The sequence below is a fragment of the Halichoeres trimaculatus genome, unplaced genomic scaffold (assembly GCF_033239565.1).
Source record: "Halichoeres trimaculatus isolate MK-OKI-2021-1 unplaced genomic scaffold, fHalTri1.1 fHalTri1_scaffold_5, whole genome shotgun sequence".
Classification (NCBI taxonomy): Eukaryota; Metazoa; Chordata; class Actinopteri; order Labriformes; family Labridae; genus Halichoeres; species Halichoeres trimaculatus.
Window position 1 is genome coordinate 28,173,938 of NW_027437183.1, and position 19,440 is coordinate 28,193,377.

The 19,440-nt window shown below is 41.5% G+C and overlaps 2 protein-coding genes across 2 annotated transcripts in view; one reads left to right on the plus strand and one right to left on the minus strand.

Moving 5' to 3' along the window:
• The window catches only part of bin3 (bridging integrator 3), a 32,042-nt gene extending 30,097 nt beyond the window's left edge, over nt 1-1,945 (plus strand). The window contains exon 9 of the mRNA XM_074670349.1: nt 373-1,945. Coding sequence (XP_074526450.1) covers nt 373-519 — 147 coding nt within the window. The 3' untranslated portion in view covers nt 520-1,945. The remainder of the gene's footprint in view (nt 1-372) is intronic.
• Nucleotides 1,946-2,035: 90 nt separating this feature from the next.
• acsl2 (acyl-CoA synthetase long chain family member 2) lies at nt 2,036-18,586 on the minus strand. The gene is made up of 20 exons (XM_074670348.1): nt 18,473-18,586; nt 10,867-11,117; nt 10,643-10,757; nt 9,199-9,263; nt 9,022-9,123; nt 8,292-8,391; nt 6,066-6,244; nt 5,913-5,945; nt 5,674-5,725; nt 5,452-5,525; nt 5,080-5,157; nt 4,860-4,994; nt 4,624-4,758; nt 3,958-4,126; nt 3,720-3,808; nt 3,534-3,650; nt 3,305-3,448; nt 3,121-3,222; nt 2,966-3,037; nt 2,036-2,884 (listed from the first exon to the last, which is right to left on the minus strand). Exons 2-20 carry the CDS (start codon nt 11,113-11,115, stop codon nt 2,744-2,746), a joined length of 2,151 nt encoding a protein of 716 aa, XP_074526449.1. The 5' UTR covers nt 11,116-11,117; nt 18,473-18,586; the 3' UTR covers nt 2,036-2,743.
• Nucleotides 18,587-19,440: the final 854 nt, after the last annotated feature.

Consider the following 19,440-nt stretch of genomic DNA (forward strand, 5'->3'; position numbering starts at 1 on the left):
TCAAGAAAGCTTTCAACGAACACTCTCTATCTCTTGTTCAGATTGGGAGAGAAAAGCAGGGTCACTACCCACTGAAGTGCTGGGTTTTTTGGGGCTTTGTTGGAGTTGTTTGATATCTGTGGGCTTCCTGTTTTCCTCTCCAATCACTTCTCATTAGCCGGGTTGAAGAGGTTTGAGACCAGCAGCTTGGAAATAGTGTAAGTAAAATCCGGTTAGACTGTGCAAGTGGAGAAGAGTTTGAAGTCAAAGTTTTTTTTTATCCTGAGAGGCTTTGAAGAAATTTCTTTGGAGTGACCCTGTCCAGTCAAGAAAAGACAGGATTTTTTTTTTCTTCTGCCACAAATGACTCTTTTCCTTCCTTTCCCCCTCCAGGTGGTCTATTTCACTGAAATGTACAACATCTTCAGCGACCTAACCGACCAGATCGACCAGGCAGGGTTGACTGATGAGCAGAGGGAGAGGGAGACTGAGGCCAAGCTCAGCGAGTTGCGTGCTCTGTCCATTGTCGCCGACGACTGAGAGAGGCGAGCAGGAAACCCGGGAAAGGCTCCTTTCATGCCTCTCTGAATGGATTGCACTCTTTTCAGGCTCCTTCGCGCGGCTCAAACGGACAGCAGACGCCTTAATCTGATTAGCAGTTTGTTTCCCTATGGCCTCACCTCTCATCATTCCTCTTAAACAATTTTTCCCATCTTTCATTCCCTCTTTAAAATCCCTCTGAGCAGCTGAAATGCCACATTAACTAAGCCATCAGCCAAGTGCAACATTATAAGCCAATATGTTGTTTTTTTTCAGTCAGGGCTCAAACCGTTCTTATCAGAACTAATTAACAAGGTTACACTTCTTGGTTTCAGAGATGTCTATAAACATTTGTTTCTAAAGCAGGAAATGAGCATGGAAGTGTTTTTATTAGGCTCATCTGCTATGTTACCAATAATCTGTGAAATACAGTTTTTATTACCCAACTCTCAAATTGCAAACACTACAGACTGAATGTTATTTAAAGTACTGCAGGTCGTCCTGGAAGAATGTGTTTTTTGGCCTTTGCTGGTTATCTCAAAGTTTAGCTCCGTGCCATGTGGGTGAGGGCTTTTTACTGGAGTTTACAGGCTGAGAGTGAAAACTTCACCTGTGCATTATGTGCCTATGTTTTCCTGACTGGATGTAACATAAAGACAAAGTTGTGTAAATTGAGTGGTGTCCAAAGGTTGATCACTTTGGCTGCAGGGAGAACGACTCGAGAATGTCTGTTCAAAACAAAGGCTGGTGCTCCCTCTGGCGGAAAATGCAAGTCATGACAGTTTTTCTTTTTATCAACACCAGCCATCTCTTATGCTGTTGTTTTGGTTCAGTTAGTTTGTAAGCAAAGGATAGATGCCAGCCCCTCTTTGGCTGTTCTACAAGGAAGTAAAAGCTCCTCTCATAATCTTCACACAAAGAGACAAAACAATCTGGAAAAATTTTGCCAGAGGTCCTTTCAGCCGGACAGAACCTGTTCGTAAGATCTGACTGTTAACCAAGGATTCATTAAATGTACTTTTTATACTCACATATTAACAAGGAGAGACTATAAAGTTCTGTTTTAACCATCTACACAGGGGACCAAATCACGCTGCCCTGCAGCCTGTCCTGCCAGGCACTGCTTCAGCGTGATGGTTAATGGGATTTCTTATGAGGTATCACACCCAGAAGTGGAGTATTTATTTTCTGACGTTTTCATTTCACATTTATGTCAGAAAGATTTTAGTTAATGGTTTGTTTCTCTGTTCTCTAACTGAACTGTCTCAATGAAGGTGTTTTTCTCATAATGAAGACTTTTATAGAGTGTAGCAACGGTTGAGTGTTTGTTTTGAATTAAGTGGATGACACTAGAGTTTGTTCCGGTTAAATGTATTCATATTAAAATGTGTTAAATGTCACCAGCTGTCATGTCACTTTACAATCAGTCGTGAAATAAATTAATTTGATTGAATGACTGAATGAACTGGTCTCATTCTGGGTTGAGAGATTTTACAGCACTCAGGAAACGTGAATCTTCAGTTACTAACCTTTATTTCTGTTCACTGCACCTGTGAAATGAGTCAGTAGTGTCCTGTCAAGTCTCAACACAAGCAATATATACAGTTCAGCGGTTTGTTTATACAGATCATTGCTGGTTAAACCTTAGTTAGTTTTCATGATTTATATTCAGGTGGATTACAAGCTCTTGGTGCTTTTGTCAGCACCGATGAGAAGTATTAAACCCTAGAAGTTCATGAAAAGCTTCTTCCATTTCAATTTAAAATTAAATCACCATAAGATACAAACCCTCCTGTTAATGGCACTTTTGCAAAAAAAAAAAAAAATCAAACAAAAATAAATCATCCCAACAGTGTCCCTATCAGAATCCCTGTGTGTAAAAGTAACAGAGCAGCTTCGTTCAAAGAGCAGCTTCTGTGATGTCTCTCTATAAAACATTCATCAGTAAAATCTCCCAGTGAATCGAAACTTTGAATTAGTGACAAATACGACAGTGAGACGGGAACGTGGTTTGGTTCATAAAACGTTAAGAAAAAAACATTGTGTGCAAGAGGTGGACATGAGTTAAAACTGAATGAAATAGGAATATCACAATCACCAAATGGACCCAGATTTGTTTTAAAAATAAGGCACTGCTGGATTTTTAAATTTTCTCTGAGGTCCCTTTTCCCTGTTTGGACCCGAGTTGCCCTCAGTCGTTGCGTGAGTTACTGAAATTAGTCCTCTAGATAGTCGTCTTGCTGTACATGTTTGATATTTGTTCCTGAAAGACTCTGCGGATGTCTGCACGTCTACTTTTCAGGGTGGGGGTGAGAAGGCCGTTGGCGATACTGAACGTCTCTGGATGTAAGTACAGGTCCTTCACCTGGAGGAAAGACAAGGTGAGAATCCCAGACTGAACAAGTCAGCATTTGAAAGATTAAAAAAAAAAAAGTAGACTTCTTACTTGTTCAAAAGACTTCAGCCCCGCGTCCTTCCCCACAGCTTTCATGTCCTCTAGTACTGCCTTCTTTACATCCTGTTGGAAGATCAACAACTCAGACACTTCAGCTTAAAACAGACGGTGGTAGAGTTGTAAGAAAGACAGTTTGTGTGACGTACAGGATTCTGGCACAGCTCTTCATAGGATCCAACAATCCCTCGCTCTTTTACCCAGTCGACAAACACCTCAGGATCTGGCACAACAATTCCTATTAGAAAAGACTGAAGACATGGGGAAAATGAAGAATTTAGTTACGTAGCGCTAAAAACCTGAATATTAATCAAGCCGTGACACTCACTGTACCTGTAAACTATCTCCATGCACAAACACCTGCAGCACAGGAACACATCGCATGTAGACGTTCTCTATCTTCTCCGGAGCGATGTACTCTCCCTGAGACAACTTGAAGATGTGCTTCTTTCTGTCAATTATGCGTAGTGTCCCATTCTGAGGGATAACAAACAAACAAATACACATTTACCCACGTACAGAGGAACGAGGGAATTATCCTTCCCCATGTGTGTCACCTTACAGGAAGCCACTGGCCCACGTCTCCGCTGTGCAGCCAGCCATCACTGTCCAAGGCCTCGGCTGTTCTCTCTGGGTCCTTCAGGTAACCTCTGAACACGCTTGGTCCACGAATACAGATCTGACAAAAACATGAGCGGCGTCAGCAGGCGACAGACTAGTTAGATCTTTCATCTGAAGATTAGCTCACCTCTCCTTCTCCGTTCTTAGCGTAGTAGTTCATGTCAGGGATGTCGATCACCTTCACCATGGCACAGGGCAGAGGAGCGCCAACATGACCTGACAAAGACATATCCACACACCTGCTGAGGAAGTCACTTTGGCTCAGAGAAATGTGCAGAGAGTCTTATTATTTTTTTTTTTACTAACAGAAAATGCTATAAATAAAAACAAACTAATAGACTCCAAGGACTTTAAAGATGTCTCACCTGCGCTCCAGTCTCCAGGCATGGAGAAAGTGGAGCCTGCAGTACACTCAGTCTGTCCGTACCCCTCAAAGATCAGACAGCCCAGCGTGGCTCTGAGGAAGGACAGCACCGTGGGGGAGATGGGCGCTGAAGCGGTCAAGGCGAACCGCAGATTTCCTCCCAAGTTGGCCTGCAATCATATTCATACACTGAGTTTGTCAAATAGTAACTATACAATGAAACTGAAAACACAGGCAACAAGTCCTTCTAAATACATTTTCACCCTGAACCATATTTCCGTCTGCATTGACTAAACCGAGCCAAAAACCTTCTGTTTCTTTCTCGCCTGTTCGCCTGCCTTTCCAATACTCTCCCACTGGGCCGATATGCTCTTGGTGGTTTTGGCATTGATTACTGGAATGCTGCTCTCTTGGAAAGTTTGGATACAAATGCATCGGCTATATGCAGGGCTGCTGGTGTACATGAACTTTTGTGTCAAAAACTGCAGAAATATAAGCGGTGACACCATCCAAGTCATTGATTGACAGATTGAGGAAACACAGACGAATGTGAAACTACAGTTTTTAGAAGGAAATATCAGTCGAGGTCAATGGTTGTGTACTTCTTGAGTGGTGACATTCAACAGCAGCAACTTAGGAAAGTGGAATGAAGATTTAAGCCACAGACCTGGATCCTGTTGAACACCAGTTTGTCCCACAGACTGTTGTTTCGCACAACTCCGCTGCTGAGCTCAGCCTGCTTTCTCTTCACGGCATAATGAAGCAAAGCTCGCCGTAATGGAGAGGTCACCGAACCGAGGATCTTTGTACGAATAAATGAAAATGTGCAGAAAATAAGGATGAAACAGAACTATAAGTGCTTGTGCTGACAGGAGACGACTAGGTGTGAACCTACACACTGACCTTGTCATAGATGCGATTGAGTAAACGAGGCACGACAGGAAAGAAAGTGGGTTTGAGAGTTTTGATGTCATCCATAAGAAGAGAAATGTCACCTTGGTAAAATCCTACTCTGGCCCCATGGCAGAACATGGAGACCTGTGACAGACAAAGGTTTAATTCAGGGTTAACACACAAACACGGTCTGCAGTTTAAAAAGCTCTGAACACGGGAGCTGGAATACCTGAATCATCCTCTCAAACATGTGGGCAAGCGGCAGGTATGAGATCGACACATCCTCTTGCCTGATAACAAACGAACCCTGGGAGAAAACGAGACACCAAAATGAGTAAAAGCACAAGGGAGAGATAAAGCCTCGCAGGCAATCAAACACGCTGTACGTCTTTCCCAGCAGCAGTTAGATAGCTGCGGCTTTATACGGGGGCAATTAGTTAAAGTACCTGCAGCGACAGGGGCAATCAAACAGCCAATTAATCATACCATTAGCCACAGCAGGGAGAGGGACAGTTTGGAGACAGACACACATGCAGATGGGATGTGATGCTAGCTGTGAGCCTGTTCTCAATTAGACAAGGAGGTGGAAGTGTAGACAGACCTCCAGGATCTTAATGACAGAGGAAGTGTTGGAGGCGATGTTGCCGTGGGTGATCATGGCTCCCTTGGGCTTCCCTGGATAAATAAACAAAGCATTATTGCAGTGCCCAGCGCGACAAAGGAAAACTACAGCGGTGCCATGAGGAGAGGTTGTTAGTGGGCTCTGAAGGACACTCGTCCATTGATGTGAGCGAAGGATAATTGTGCAGAAATCAGACTCTACCTGTGGTTCCACTGGTGAAGCAAACCACGGCCAGATCCTGAGGCTGGGGGGGCTACAGCAGGAGGCAATAAAATATGAGAATGTGACAACAGGCGTCCACCTCTCTTCATTTAGCCATGTTTATAGGTGAGCGTTAATGACATCTCATAAGGATAACACTATAATCCTGGGACTTAGAGGGGGATTAGCTATTTACTGAGACTAGTTTGATGCGGTGATGTAGCAGCTGAGAGACTCACCACAGGATCTTTGAGGTTCTGCCTGCCCAGGTCCTAAGATGTGGACAAGGAGGAGTTATTCATACAATTTAGTTATCACTACTTATGACTTAATTAAAGGGGACACATTTAAACGAGTACATTACAGGGATTTAGTGCTTCCACCCCGCTCACCATGAGCTGCTCAAGTTTCAAAACCTCCACCTCGCATTTCTTCGCCCTCTCCACAAAGGCATCGCTGAAATCGTTAAAGAGAACCAGGCAGGAGAGCGTCGGAGTCTCGCCTTTCTCTTTGTTCTCCAACAGAGATGCAGCTTTCTCCTCACGGTCGCAGATCACCAGAGAGATTTCAGCTGACGGGACACCAAAATACAATGACAGATACAGTGGGGAAAAAAAGTATTGAACGTGTCACTTTCTTTCTCATTACATTTATTCATTTCCAAAGCTGCAATTTAAACAAAATTTCTACCAGACATTGGTATTAACTCAAATAATCTACACATGAAAAGAAATCACAACGTTCAGGTCCATAAATAATGATTATGTGGAATTAAGTACGATAACACAGGAAAAAAGTGTTGAACACACCATGGAAAAGCTGAATACTTTGGCAAGGAAACCCACCATACCACCTGAAATCTGTCAGTAATTATTACTGGAACTTCCAATTAGTGCAAACCAACATCAGCTGGTCATTGATGGCCCTATAAAAAAGGTTGTTTTTCACCAAGCAGTTAAATACGACACACCTCATGATGGGTAGAATGGGACTGGTTACAGACTTATATCAAAGCACCTGAATATTCCAGTCAGCACCGTTGGGGCCATTATTCACAAGTGGAAGAAGCACCATCTTACCATCAACAGGCCACACACAGGAGCTCCTTGCAAGATTTCTGACCAGGGAGTCATAAAGATAGTCAGAAGAGTACTCAATGAGCCAAGGACCACCCTGAAAGTGCTCCAGAAAGACTTGGAGGCAGCAGGTACAATTGTTACAGAGAAAACAATAGGCAATGCAATCCACCGCCATGGACTCTATGGACGCTCAGCCCGCACGACTCCATTCCTCAAGAAAAGGCATGTTGAAGATCGTTTAAAGTTTGCTAAACAGCATCTTGACCAGCCTGTAGAATACTGGGAGAACGTTGTCTGGTCAGATGAGACCAAAATTGAACTTTTCAGTTGTCATACTGCGTACCATGTTTGAAGGGGAAATGGCACTGCACATCACCCAAAAACACTAAATCAACGGTGAAGTTTGGAGGTGGAAGCATCATGGCATAGGTTTGTTCTCATCTCATGGTATTGGCAAACTTAATTTAATTGACGGAACAATGAATGGAGCCATGTATGAGGAAATTCTTGATATGAATCTGCTGCCATCCAGCAGATTCATGCTGGACTTAAATCACCTGACTTAAATCCAACTGAACATTTGTGGAAAGAACTAAAGAGGAGGGTTCACCAGAGGGCACCAAAGAATATTCCAGATTTAAAGACAATCTGTGCAGAGGAATGGGCCAAAATCACACCTGAGCAGTGTGGGCCATTAGTTAAAACATACAAGAAGCTTCTGGAAGCTGTCATTGCAAACAAAGACTTCTCCACTAAGTATTAGATGAGTCTCAGTTAGCGTGTTCAATACTTTTTCCCTGTGTTATCGTACTTAATTCCACATAATTATTATTTATGGACCTAAACGTTGTGGTTTCTTTTAATGTGTGGAATTTTCTGAGTTGATACCAATGTCTGGTAGAAGTTTTGTCTGAATTGATTCTTTGGAAATAAATGTTATGAGAAAAAAGTTGACGTGTTCACCATTATTTTTCACACTGTACACTCAAATGTCACAGAATCAAGGGTACAATATTTGATGTGTGACAGACGTTCTCAGTGATGATAGAGCATTTAACAGCGCCTAAATATTTGTAGTTCATGAGTGGTGAAAACTAAGAAACTACATTCATGTCACTTATTCCTATTTTAAATTTTCTCCATCATCTTCAAGGTAGAGCTGACTGATTTGAGATAAAGATTTTACATGAAAAACTGTATCAGTTTAATTCGTTTTAGGGGGCTTTGGCTCAGTCACAGGTGGTTCGATCCCAGGTTCCACATACCGAAGTGCCCTTGGGCAACGCTGTTTGGTTTACTGACAATACAGCAGGTGTGTTTAGCAGACAGTACATCTCAGCGCACAAATATATTAGAATTAAAAAAAAGAAGCCCTTTATGTATGTGTAATGAAGTATCTCTTTCCAAGCTCTTTCTGCTGATTTTGCTGGCATAATTTAATATATCCTACCCTTTCTATTAATCTACAATAAATAAATGACAATTATAACAATGGTATGGATCTTTTTCAGGGTAATTACTGCAGGCGGGTTTTCTCACCCAGGTCGATGATGTGGACCATGGCCTCTAGCCCCAGCGTTTCATACAGAGGCACCACTGCCATGGAGTAGGTGTAGCAGGCAAGCTCTGAGATCATCCACTGTCACCAGCAGAGGGAGACAAAGCAGCATGTTTGAATTCATCCACAGTTGTCACCCTCTGCTGACTACTTTGAGAATTTGGTATCTAAACATAATGATCTCCCTTGATATGTATTTCATACTTAAAACTTGAAAACAAAAACCCAACTGAAAAATAAATAAACAAATAAAAAGGCAAACCAAAACAAAGCAGATGGTGTTTAGATGTTTCTGATGAGAGGTTAAGAGCTCTGATAGAGCAGAAAATTATCTTTTACTTTTAGTGTCTCTCAGGAATTACTAAAATGGCTCTACCTGATGAAACATTTGTTTGCAGCAGGCATCATCAAATACAAACTGCCCTGAAGCTCAACATCCTCCACTAATACTTTGCTCCCAAAATGAAAACCTTTAAGTGACTAAAAATATCCTATTTTAATTTGAAATTGATCAAAATGTGATCCGGGACTCCAGTAGTGACAGTCACAAACCTCAACGGAGATATGTGTATGCGCACAAATTAAGTTTGTTCTTATTACTTTGGGGCTTTTGGAGGTTTGAGGATCCGCAGCCCTGATTAAAAGCAAGAACCATTCATATGTAAAAAGTTATCAGATCAATTTTCAACCCTCACAGGAGTAAATCCTTACCTCTGGTCTGTTTTGTGCAAATATCCCAACAAACTGCTGTGGGTTGGGCTGGCAACCTTTGGCCAGGAGCCCTGAGCCCAGCTCCTGTGCTTGCTTCGCCACCTGAAGACAGAGGAGACTCTCACTCAACCCACAGTGTAAAATTGAAAGGTTGAATGAGTGACTATTTTCACTTACCTCAGTGTAGGAGATCCACTGGTAGGGCTGCTTTGGCTTTCTGAAGCCAAGACAAGGACCATTTCCTGAGGGGGGCCAGACAGTTGGGTCACATCAATGCAAACTTAAGTGTTATTACAGTGGGGTCCATGGTACCTTATAGTTTTGCTTGAACTTGGGACTTCTTAGTTTGGAGCTCTTGAATATCTCAATCCGTTTTGTTTAAAGCTTGGATTTCAAAAATATGTGAACCCTTTGGTGAGGCATAAACTTACCAAAGTGTTGCAAAATGTGCAATTTTTACAGCACAAGAAGAAACAAATACAATCATGAACAAACCTCATGCACTTGTTTGACTTATGCACACAAATGCAGAACTTATCATTGCCATTTTCTGGCATTTTGTTCAATATAATTAAAGGTCCCATATTCTGCTCCTTTTCTGCAGTTTAACATGGATCATTGATGTCTTCATGAAATGGTAGTAACATGTTTTGGTCCAAAATGCCAATAAATCAATCACAGCAGCATTGTTTCCAGGCTCTCATAGCCCCTCTGTTCAGAACGCTCTGATTTAGTGGGCGTGACCTTCATATGTAAATGAGCCACCGCTGATACCACCCCGCTCTTCCGCGTCACTGAGAGCAGCGTCACGAGCTCTGAGTGCACAATGTTTAGAAAACAGCAAAGCGCGTTTACCGTAACATTACAGGCTAAAACAACAGGCCAACCGCAGCTAAAGTTAGCATCCTGAAGCTAACACAGAGACAGGGGGGACACTGAGGAAAAGCTCTTACATCTGCTCCACAGCACACAGCATTTAAAATACTCACATTTCCAGGGTCTGTTGGTGGATGGTTGGTAATGAGCCTGGATTCAGGACCAGTCTATTCACTAGCCCTCTGTTGTACTGTCCAAAGTTGGAAAAGCAGTTGGCCGTGAAGTGACTAGCACACACATGCACAGTTTTACTGAGTGTAGCTGGCACATTTCCTTGATAAATGAACTCTAGCCACTTAGTTTTGTCTTCTTCCGAGATGGGAAGCTTGTGCATGGAACTATGTGGCTGTTTACAGCCAAAAACAAAGAAGTGATGGCTCTTCAAGTTTGGCATTCTCCTCCCTGCTGCTGGAGAGATATCTCTCCAGCAGCGGGGAGGGGAGAGGGCCGGGAGGGGGTTCAGGGGTAGGTCAGACTTGCTCCTGATTGGTCAATAAAGAGAATCGCTGACGTCGGCAAATCCCCAAAATCCAAACAACTTGTTTTAGGTCAGGATTTTACATTCTCAAGCACTACTAAATACAGGTTTTGTCATTAAATATCACATTTTGTGGGCTGGGGGGAAAGTCAAAGACCCACAAATTTCACCAAAAGACTTAATAAAGTGATTTTTGCATAATATAGGACCTTTAAAGGACAATTTCAGGACAAGCTCTAGTAACATCAGATGTAAACATGACACCACCTGCTATCCCCAGGCCTCTCTGGAACATGTCGTAGGCTGTCCTGGTGTCATCGTAGTAAAAATCCAGCAGTGAGTCATCTTTGAGGAGAGCTGATCGCCTGCAGCTGGGATCTCCCTACATACACACAACCAATACAGACCTTAAATACACCCCTACTATTAAGATGTGTGCCATTCACAAAAATGTAGACCTTCTGTTGCTAAAAGCCAGCATGAACACTCACGTCCACAGCTACAGACTGGGCCTGTAGATCACAGGGAGGACGCATGGGTCGAGGACGGGTCACCAGCCAGTACGCAGTGAGAGAGGCCAGAGCTCCTAAACCCAGCAGAGAGGTGGAGGACAGAGACAGAGAGGACAGGGAGAAGGAGGACAGGGGCAGAGACGGAAGAAGATTCCAAAAGTCTTCAGATTCAGATCCTTTGAGTCCAGCGCTGGAACGAAGTGACCTTAACCACTCCTGGAAATGCATAGCTGGAAAAAATACAAACATCATTTTACATGACTGAGGCTTTTTGTTTCAGCAACAAAACATGCAACATGTCTACAGAATCATGCAAGTGAATAAGTCAGGATTATTTATAATTTTATCCATTTACCAAAAAAATACTGTATGCAGTCTTTTGCCTCACATGCGTTTACATTGTCTGTTTCCCTTTAGACATTTTACTATAATGTACAGAGAGTGGATAAAAAGCAGAAGTGTTGTATATATTCCACATCTTGCATCTATTCTTTAACATCTGGGGATTTATTTACTTTACAGCCAGACTCAATCAATAAGTCAGAAAGCCCCAGAATCAGCAAAATGCAATGTATTCACATACTATGGGATGGCCTAATATAAAAAGGGAATAGTAGAGTGATCAGTATGTGCTTTGGTCAAACAAAAAAGATGAGTATAAACATATAACTAATTAAAAGTCACACATGCTTAGATATGTATTTTCCAGCTAATATATCAATTATGATTTCTTTTTTCTGTCAAAAAGGCTGTGTTCATACATCGCTTTATTACAGTAGGTACACTTGTTCAACTGCTAGTCAATGCAAATATCTCATCAACAATGCATTTAAGTGTGTAGACATGGTGGAGGAAGAACGAAAGGTGATGTCAATTTGAACGTGTCACAGTTGTTGGTGCTACAAAGGCTGGTCTGAGTATTTCTCAAACTGCTGGTTGACCGGGACTTTGACTAAGAACCATCTCTAGGGTTTACAGAGAATGGTCCCAAAAATGTCTAATAAGCTAAACACACAACACTTCCCACCTTGAAGCAGAGGGACTACAACAGCAGACGACCACAACAGGAGACCCTCCTGTCAGCTAAGAACAGGAAAGTGAGGCTAAAATTCACACAGGCTCACCAAAACTGGACAATAGAAGAGTAAAAAAATGTTTAGTCTGATGAGTCTGGATTGCTGCTGACACATTCAGATGGTAGGGTCAGAATTCGATGGACAACATGAAATCATGGATCCACCCTGTCTCGTATCAAGGCCTCAGGTTGCTGCTGCTACTGATGTAATGGCATGGGGGATAATTTATTGGCACACCTGGAGTTCAAAAGTCCACAACCAACCTAAGTATTGTTGCTGACCATATCCACCCCTTTATGAGCACAGTCAAACCATCTTCTGATGGATGCCTTCATGTCACAAACTGGTTTCTTCAACATGACACCGAGTTCCCTGTACTCCAGTGGCCTCCACAGTCCCCAGATCTCAATCCAGTAGATCTCCTTTGGGATGTGGTGGAACAGGAGATTCTCATAATGGATGGGTGGCAGACAAATCTGCAGCAACTGTGTGATTCTACCATGTGGATAGTGAACAAAATCTCTGAAGACTATTTTCTGCACCTTTTTTTGAATCTGTGCCATGGAGAATTACGCTGTTCAATACAGGCACAGTCAAATGATTCACTTATTGGCGACACTGTGGTTCTAAGATGTTTTTAAGTATGTGTTTGACAAAAGGACGGGGTACAGGTGTTGACTTGCTGTTAAATGGGCTCATGCGGACCTCTCTTATAAAATAGATTCCTAAAATTTCTTCAGCTTGTTTCAGCACAGTTCAAAAAGATAAGTACGGCACAAGCCCTGCCTCTTTTAATGAAAATACTGTATCAAAGATTTAGATTTAGTGGTATTCAATTAGATTTCAATAGGGATGGGCATTGATAAGATTTTATTGATACCAATGCCCTTATTGATTTTGCTTACTGATCCAATACTTTAACGATTCCCTTATCAATTCCTGACATTTTCTCTGTAAAAAAGTTGCATTACAGGTTGTCTGGATCAACAACGTCAAATTGAGTTTATGAGAGAATAAATATGACATTGGTCACTGGATCTGGATATCTCTGGGCATAAAAATACAGAAACAAGTAAAAATTTCACATCATGTGACGTTGATCTACTGTTTTGTAATATACTTTCGACTCAAATAGGCCATCTGGTGTCTCAAAATGGTTATGGCATTATTCAAAGATGTTTGGAACCGTATTCATGAAGCCAGCCATGAGCTTTTCTTTAATTTACCCGTTAGAATTTTGATATTTTGGGTTCTCAGTATTGTTTAAAAAGACTATGATACATCTCTGTGATACCTCTCTCCGAAATTTTACAGATGTATGCTAACTGCTAGCATATCAATGGAATTATATATGTTAGCATCAAGCTAGTGCCATTTTATTTATATTGTTTTTGGTAAATAAGGAGATTAAAACCATGTTGAATGTATTGAATAGGAGTCTCCTGTGAGGGAGTAATGTACATTTGAGTGCTGCACGATTTGGGGAAAAGGTGCGATTGGCGATTAGGTGGACAATATTGCGATTGCGATTGTGCTTGCGATTTAATAAAAAAAATAGTGTCATGAGTCTACAGACTTGCTTGGTTATCATGGAGAAAAATCAAGAAAAAAGCAGAGATGGATTACTGAGGATTTTAATAGTGTGATAATTCTCAAAATTATCCAAACTTACTGTATACAAACAACAATGTACAGCACAACAGTACTGTTTTGTTTGTATTCAAAATAGCACATTTATGCCACTTTTGCTTTGCATGTTTTGAAAATTACATCTTTTTGCTGTGTCATTAAACCGGTAAACAAAATAACACCAAATAACAGAGGTAGAGTAAGAGCGCCTCACTTACTTCTTTGTGCTCCATCTTGTCTGATTAAACTGCCGTACCAGGGGGGCAGGTAGTCACATGACCAGTTGAAACAGTGACTGATTAGTCATCTCACGCTCGCTCTCTTACTCAGTCACACACAGACACACACATATCACTCACACAAAAACACTCATTTTTTACACTTTTTTAAAATAATTGCACAATCGCAACTCTTTTGGGATTACGTAATTGCATGTGCTGATATTGCGATTGCGATTGCGATTGCTATTGCGATTGGGATAATCGTGCAGCACCACTACATTTCTTTGTGAGTTCAGTTCTTAATTAAAAAATCAAGCTGAAAATCCTGAATCAGAGTTTTCTTGGCAACTGTTATCTATCTGCTAACCTAAGATAGCTAGGGTAGACTTGTCACGTAAAGTCCTGAAGCTCCGGCATAGTGGGAAAAAATCGATAAGGGAATTGTTAAGCGCAAAGGCTAATTATATCGATGGATTGAAACATTTCTTATTGATTCTTAACAGGAACCTGTTTTCAATTGCCATCCCTAGATTTCAAGGAGGGCCATGCTACCCCTGGCCACCCCTCAAGAGACACCCCTGTTTGACAGAATGCTATCTCAACTGACATCTACCCCTTGCAGCCCTCACAGGTTTTCAATTACTAGAAAGAGTCAGTCTTGTCCCTGGTGGTCTTGTTGGTTTATGTAGGTCATGAAGAGGCTCAGGTATTAATTTCAGTTTATTTCATGATTCGTTAAAAAACACAACAGGAGCTTTAACTCCACAGTTCAAATCCCAAAGATTTCAGTGTGCAGTAACATACATCAAAGAAAGCATCAATCCCTCACATTTAAACATGTGGAACAAGACAAATATTTTCTTCAAATCAAATCATCAAATGACTTATTTCAGGGATAGAGATGTGAAAATGAGCAAGATGAAGATTCAGTTTCACCCTTTTGTAACTCAGGCACATGGAAAGAACCAGGATGCATCTATTTCATTCAGAGCGTGTTCTTTGCTTGTCAAAACCTGGTGCATTTACTACCCACAATGCAACTTAACGGCTGACGGTTCAGGCAGAGATATGATGTGTTATGCAAGCAGCACCTTATGTTGCCCTGTGTATCTAGCCTCAGGCAGAGATGGGGAACTACTCAGGTCTGATTACCTCACTCCTCCTCACTTCACGCCTCATTTCTGAACTTTTCTGTTGCTGCCTTAGGTCACCTCTCTCTAGGCAATTTATCAGATTTCATGATGCGCTTTCTCATTTTTCACTCATGCTGTGAGCATGTCATGGTGAATTTTATTTCAAGACATACATCCAACACTGTAAATTCAAATGATGTTCTGTAGTCAGGTGAAAATATCTGAGGGACAAGCCTGAGAGGATGCTTGTTCAAAAACTCCACTCATGAAAGAGTTAATACCCAGTCTAAGAGTCTGGTTAAAAGGCTGCACCACACTGGGCCGCATGCTTGGCACCGCTCAGATAGAGGAAAAAGAGAAGAAAAGGCCTGTGCTGCACTCAGGGGAGGGGGTGTTGTTGGTGGGGAGACATGAGGAAGTAATAATGATTGGCTTAACAGAAACAGGCACTGAGGTTACTCTCAGTCAGGCTGTCCCACCCTTTCATTCAACACAAGAGAGAGACAGAGCCCGGGGTCGGTACAGTAGCAAGAAAGCTGGTGAGGAGATGGGGTGAGAGATAGTGTGAGGGGGAGGACCATCATAGCCCAACCCCTGCAGAAAACTTTATTTATCAAACTGAAAGTGAACAAATGAAGAAACAACAAACTAAAGAACATCTTAAGACTCAAAACAAACTCCTGCAGCTGCTAATTACAGCCTGCCTCTGTCTCTCTAACCGCTACATCTTTCTCTACCGGCAAAGAATTCACCTCACTGAATAAATCTGCGCTTTCCCACATCTACTCCCCTCCCCACACACCCCTCAACCTCTCACCCACTTTCTCCCCCAGTACCCAATAGGAGAGGGGATAAAGAGTGAAATCACACCCCTCCCCTTCTTTTAAACCATGCTGCTTTCCTTCCACTGCATGGGCAAAGTGATGCCACAACCAACTTTAGTTTAAGCATCAGTTTATGAGAACTGAGCCAGCTCTGTTACAGTTTCCCACCTGCCTCAAAGAGGCAACTGGTGATCCCCTTGAGTGTTTTCAGGTGATAAAGAAAAGGAAGATGAGGTGATTTATGAAATGTGACACATCAGAAATATGGCATGAGAGCATCCTGTAGCCCCCTCACTCTCTCTTCCCATTACTCCCTCCTTTCTCACTCCCATTCATAAAGGCTATTGTCAAAGCCCAGACAGGGACCATTGTGCTCCCCGCTTTTACTCCCTTGATGACACTTCACAAAAGAAATGGCACACACATGAGAAAAAACTAAGGGAAAAATGCACCTTCACTGACTGGAAAGGGGAAAGATTTGTACTGAAAGAGCCACGCAGCTGCACAGGGCATTACATCAAGTGCAGTTTGGACAATTACAGAGCATAAGAGCATGTTTTGGGCCAGAATAGCATTTGAAATGAAAACAAACTATTACTCTGCTGTGTAGTGCAAGCGAAATGCCATAAAGTGCAGAATGCAGGTTCACAGGAAGGCAGCAGGCATTTCACAGACAGCCCGAGGCTGTCCGCATGTCTGTGCACATTTACTCCCGCTGACAGGCAGAGACAGAGCAGGGAGCTCACCAGGTATCCACTGATACAGAGGGAACAGTGTGCGACACAGCAACGCAGGATGGGGAAGGTAGAAAAACAGAAACCAAAAACTGGTTTTAGGTTTTTACTTCCAATCAAATGTGACTTGCACAATTCTAAATGTCAATCTTTATGTGTTTGCCAAATGTTGGGAGGGATGAAATGCAACCACCTTCTTATTTGGTGAGCTTAGACGGGAGAAAACAAGAACAATAAAACTGAAGAAATGATGTGATGTTAAAAGAGCTAAATAAAATCTGTTTTTTTTTTAAAGTTGATTCATGCAAAACAACTTCATGGCTAGTGTTGCTTATTGGTGATATAATAAACAAAGTGAGGTTATTTGCAATTTAAAAAAATAAAAAAGGAGAGGCAGCAAAACTAAAATTAGGTTTGAAATTGGTATGGTGAGGCTTACAGCACAATAATAATGGGATGTTTGCTTTTTTTATCAATCACTGACTAACAAATATTAACCTTTATTTTTTAGAGTTTTTTTATATAAAGAAAATTTTTCATATTGAAATCCAAAATTAGTTTTGTTCTCCCAAATCTAATTAAGTGCAGAGCATCTCTCATATACATTACAGAGTAAGAAGAGGCTTCCCCCATACGCCCAAAAATGATAAGAAGTGACACTAAGAGAGAGAAGGTGAGCTGTTAAAATGGGAAAAGGGGGACAGCATTTAGCGGCCTGTCCACACCACCAGAACTACCAGCAGCAGGAACGGACCCTGAAACCCGCTCATGTCCCCAAAGAAGTGAATGGAGGAAGAGGAGGGGGGGACACGTGAGGCTGACCAGGCCAAAAGAGAATGAATGAAATACACGGGTGTTGTCCGGCTGTGATTTCCAAATGAAGCGTGAAGAACTAAGATGCACACCAACATTCAACACACACACATACACTTGCACACACAAAGTTGTTTCGTTTCAAGTGCAGGAGCTGAGAGTTCAAAGTGAAAACCTTTACAGAGAATCCTTCACACACCTTCATTTTAGAGGGGGGATTCTGGCTGAAAATGCAGCTCCTGTGCTTTTCTCTCCAGACAAAAGTTCACACATCACTGTGGAGGGGTTCAGTCTTACAGGTCTGGCCTTCCTGTCACAGGCCACATCTGAATCACTGAGTGTTTCTGTGCACCAGGGCAGATCGTGCCGCCCTGCAAGGCTGCCACACTGAAGCAAACACTGGAGCTGTCAGAAACTCAACAGCAAATGCCAGAGAGCTGGCACTAAGCCACGTGGACATCTTCTAACATGTTGTATGACCCAAAGTGCCTCGGCTTGCAGGTGTACAAACAGAAAAACAAAGCAGTGGTATGGAGAAAAGAATGAAGTGAATGTGGCGGGAATAAAATAAGGATTTCAAAATCTATGGTTAAAGGCTGTAAATGCATCTAACTATAATTATCCTGGTCTGGATCAGGGACGGAATACCACAGCACTGTGCTCCAGTGGACAAAACACTAAGCGCATCCAAATTCCTTGAGTAGAGTTTGGAGAGACGCAGCAAAAATATCCACTAAAAGTCTTGGCTGAATGCATTTATTTTGCAACAAGGAAAAGGAAACTCTAGATGACAGTTTAGGCAAACAGAAGCAGTATACATAATGCAATTAAATATAGATTTAAAACAATTACATCAAAAAGCACAATTAAGTTAACATGGGTGACCTTTGCGCGTTTTATCAAGAAAATACTGCTGTTAGCCCTGTACAAACTAGATAACAGAGTCTGCAGGTTGGTTCACCTTCTTAAAGCTCGAGGAGTAGCAAGAAAAACTCCCTCAGCTCAGTAGCCGGATGAAACAGAGCGAGCAACAGTAAAACTTTATCTCAACCTCATAAAGTGAGTCTCTGAACTCTTGGTTTGCTTTGTTTACCGAGCTGAGATGAATGAAACTACCACAAACAAAGTATTGATCAAACATCAAACTGAGCCTACCTTGCTAAACCACAAGCTTCAGGGGTCTCCTCAGATTGTGCTTCGAACTTTCCAGTTGGGCAGAAGCTACATCAAAATCCATCAACACGGTAAGTTCAACAAAACGTGCTGGTGTTTCCGGTAAAAACCTTCAAAATAAAACCTCGATGCGACCTCGAGGGCTCAAACGTGCAACTAAAATGTAGGAATGTATAATTTATGTCCCTTATGCAGGAAGTGATTCTCATTCATTTTTTAAATAAATATCGATATTTTAACGCAGGATTTGATTAAAAAAACAGCAACAACAAAGAATTAATCTACAGAAGCCTTCCTGAATATTGTTGCCTTTTTAAAATATAAAAAACGTAGTTGTTTCTACAGTTTTTGACTAAGCATCTTTACACCAGAGGTGAAGAAGTAGCATTAACACATGCCTTAGCATTGAGGAGTGAGCAAAGCCTACATGACATATTATCATCCGGCCTGTTTTGCTGGTTTATTGGTCCCTCCATTCTTTAATCAAAACAAACAAAACATAATTCCAAATCAAATTCGAGATTTGTTAATCATTATCTAAATAAATTTAAAATAATGAAAAACTATCTTTGTTTGCCTACTGAAATGACATCTTAAACAGCTGAGATTAGCCGGTGATCATGGAAACATTGAGATGGATGAATGTACTTCTCAGGGTCCCAGGGGGAAAAAAAAGAGCATAAATTTTTGAAATAATTACGCTTTAAGAAAATAAAAGAATCAGACTTAGATGGGGGAGAGGGAAAAGGGATGGAAATTTTATTTTATTTTTTATTTGTTTATTTTGACATTTTTTTCCATAATCAATGAATAGCATGTCAGGAAAGCATCAGCTCATCAACTTTCAATAAATTAGTTTAAAAAAAAAAAAAAAAAAAAAAAAAAAAAAAAAAACTGATATAATGGTGCTCATAGTTTTATTGATTCCCCTTCCGACAAGTAAACTTTCT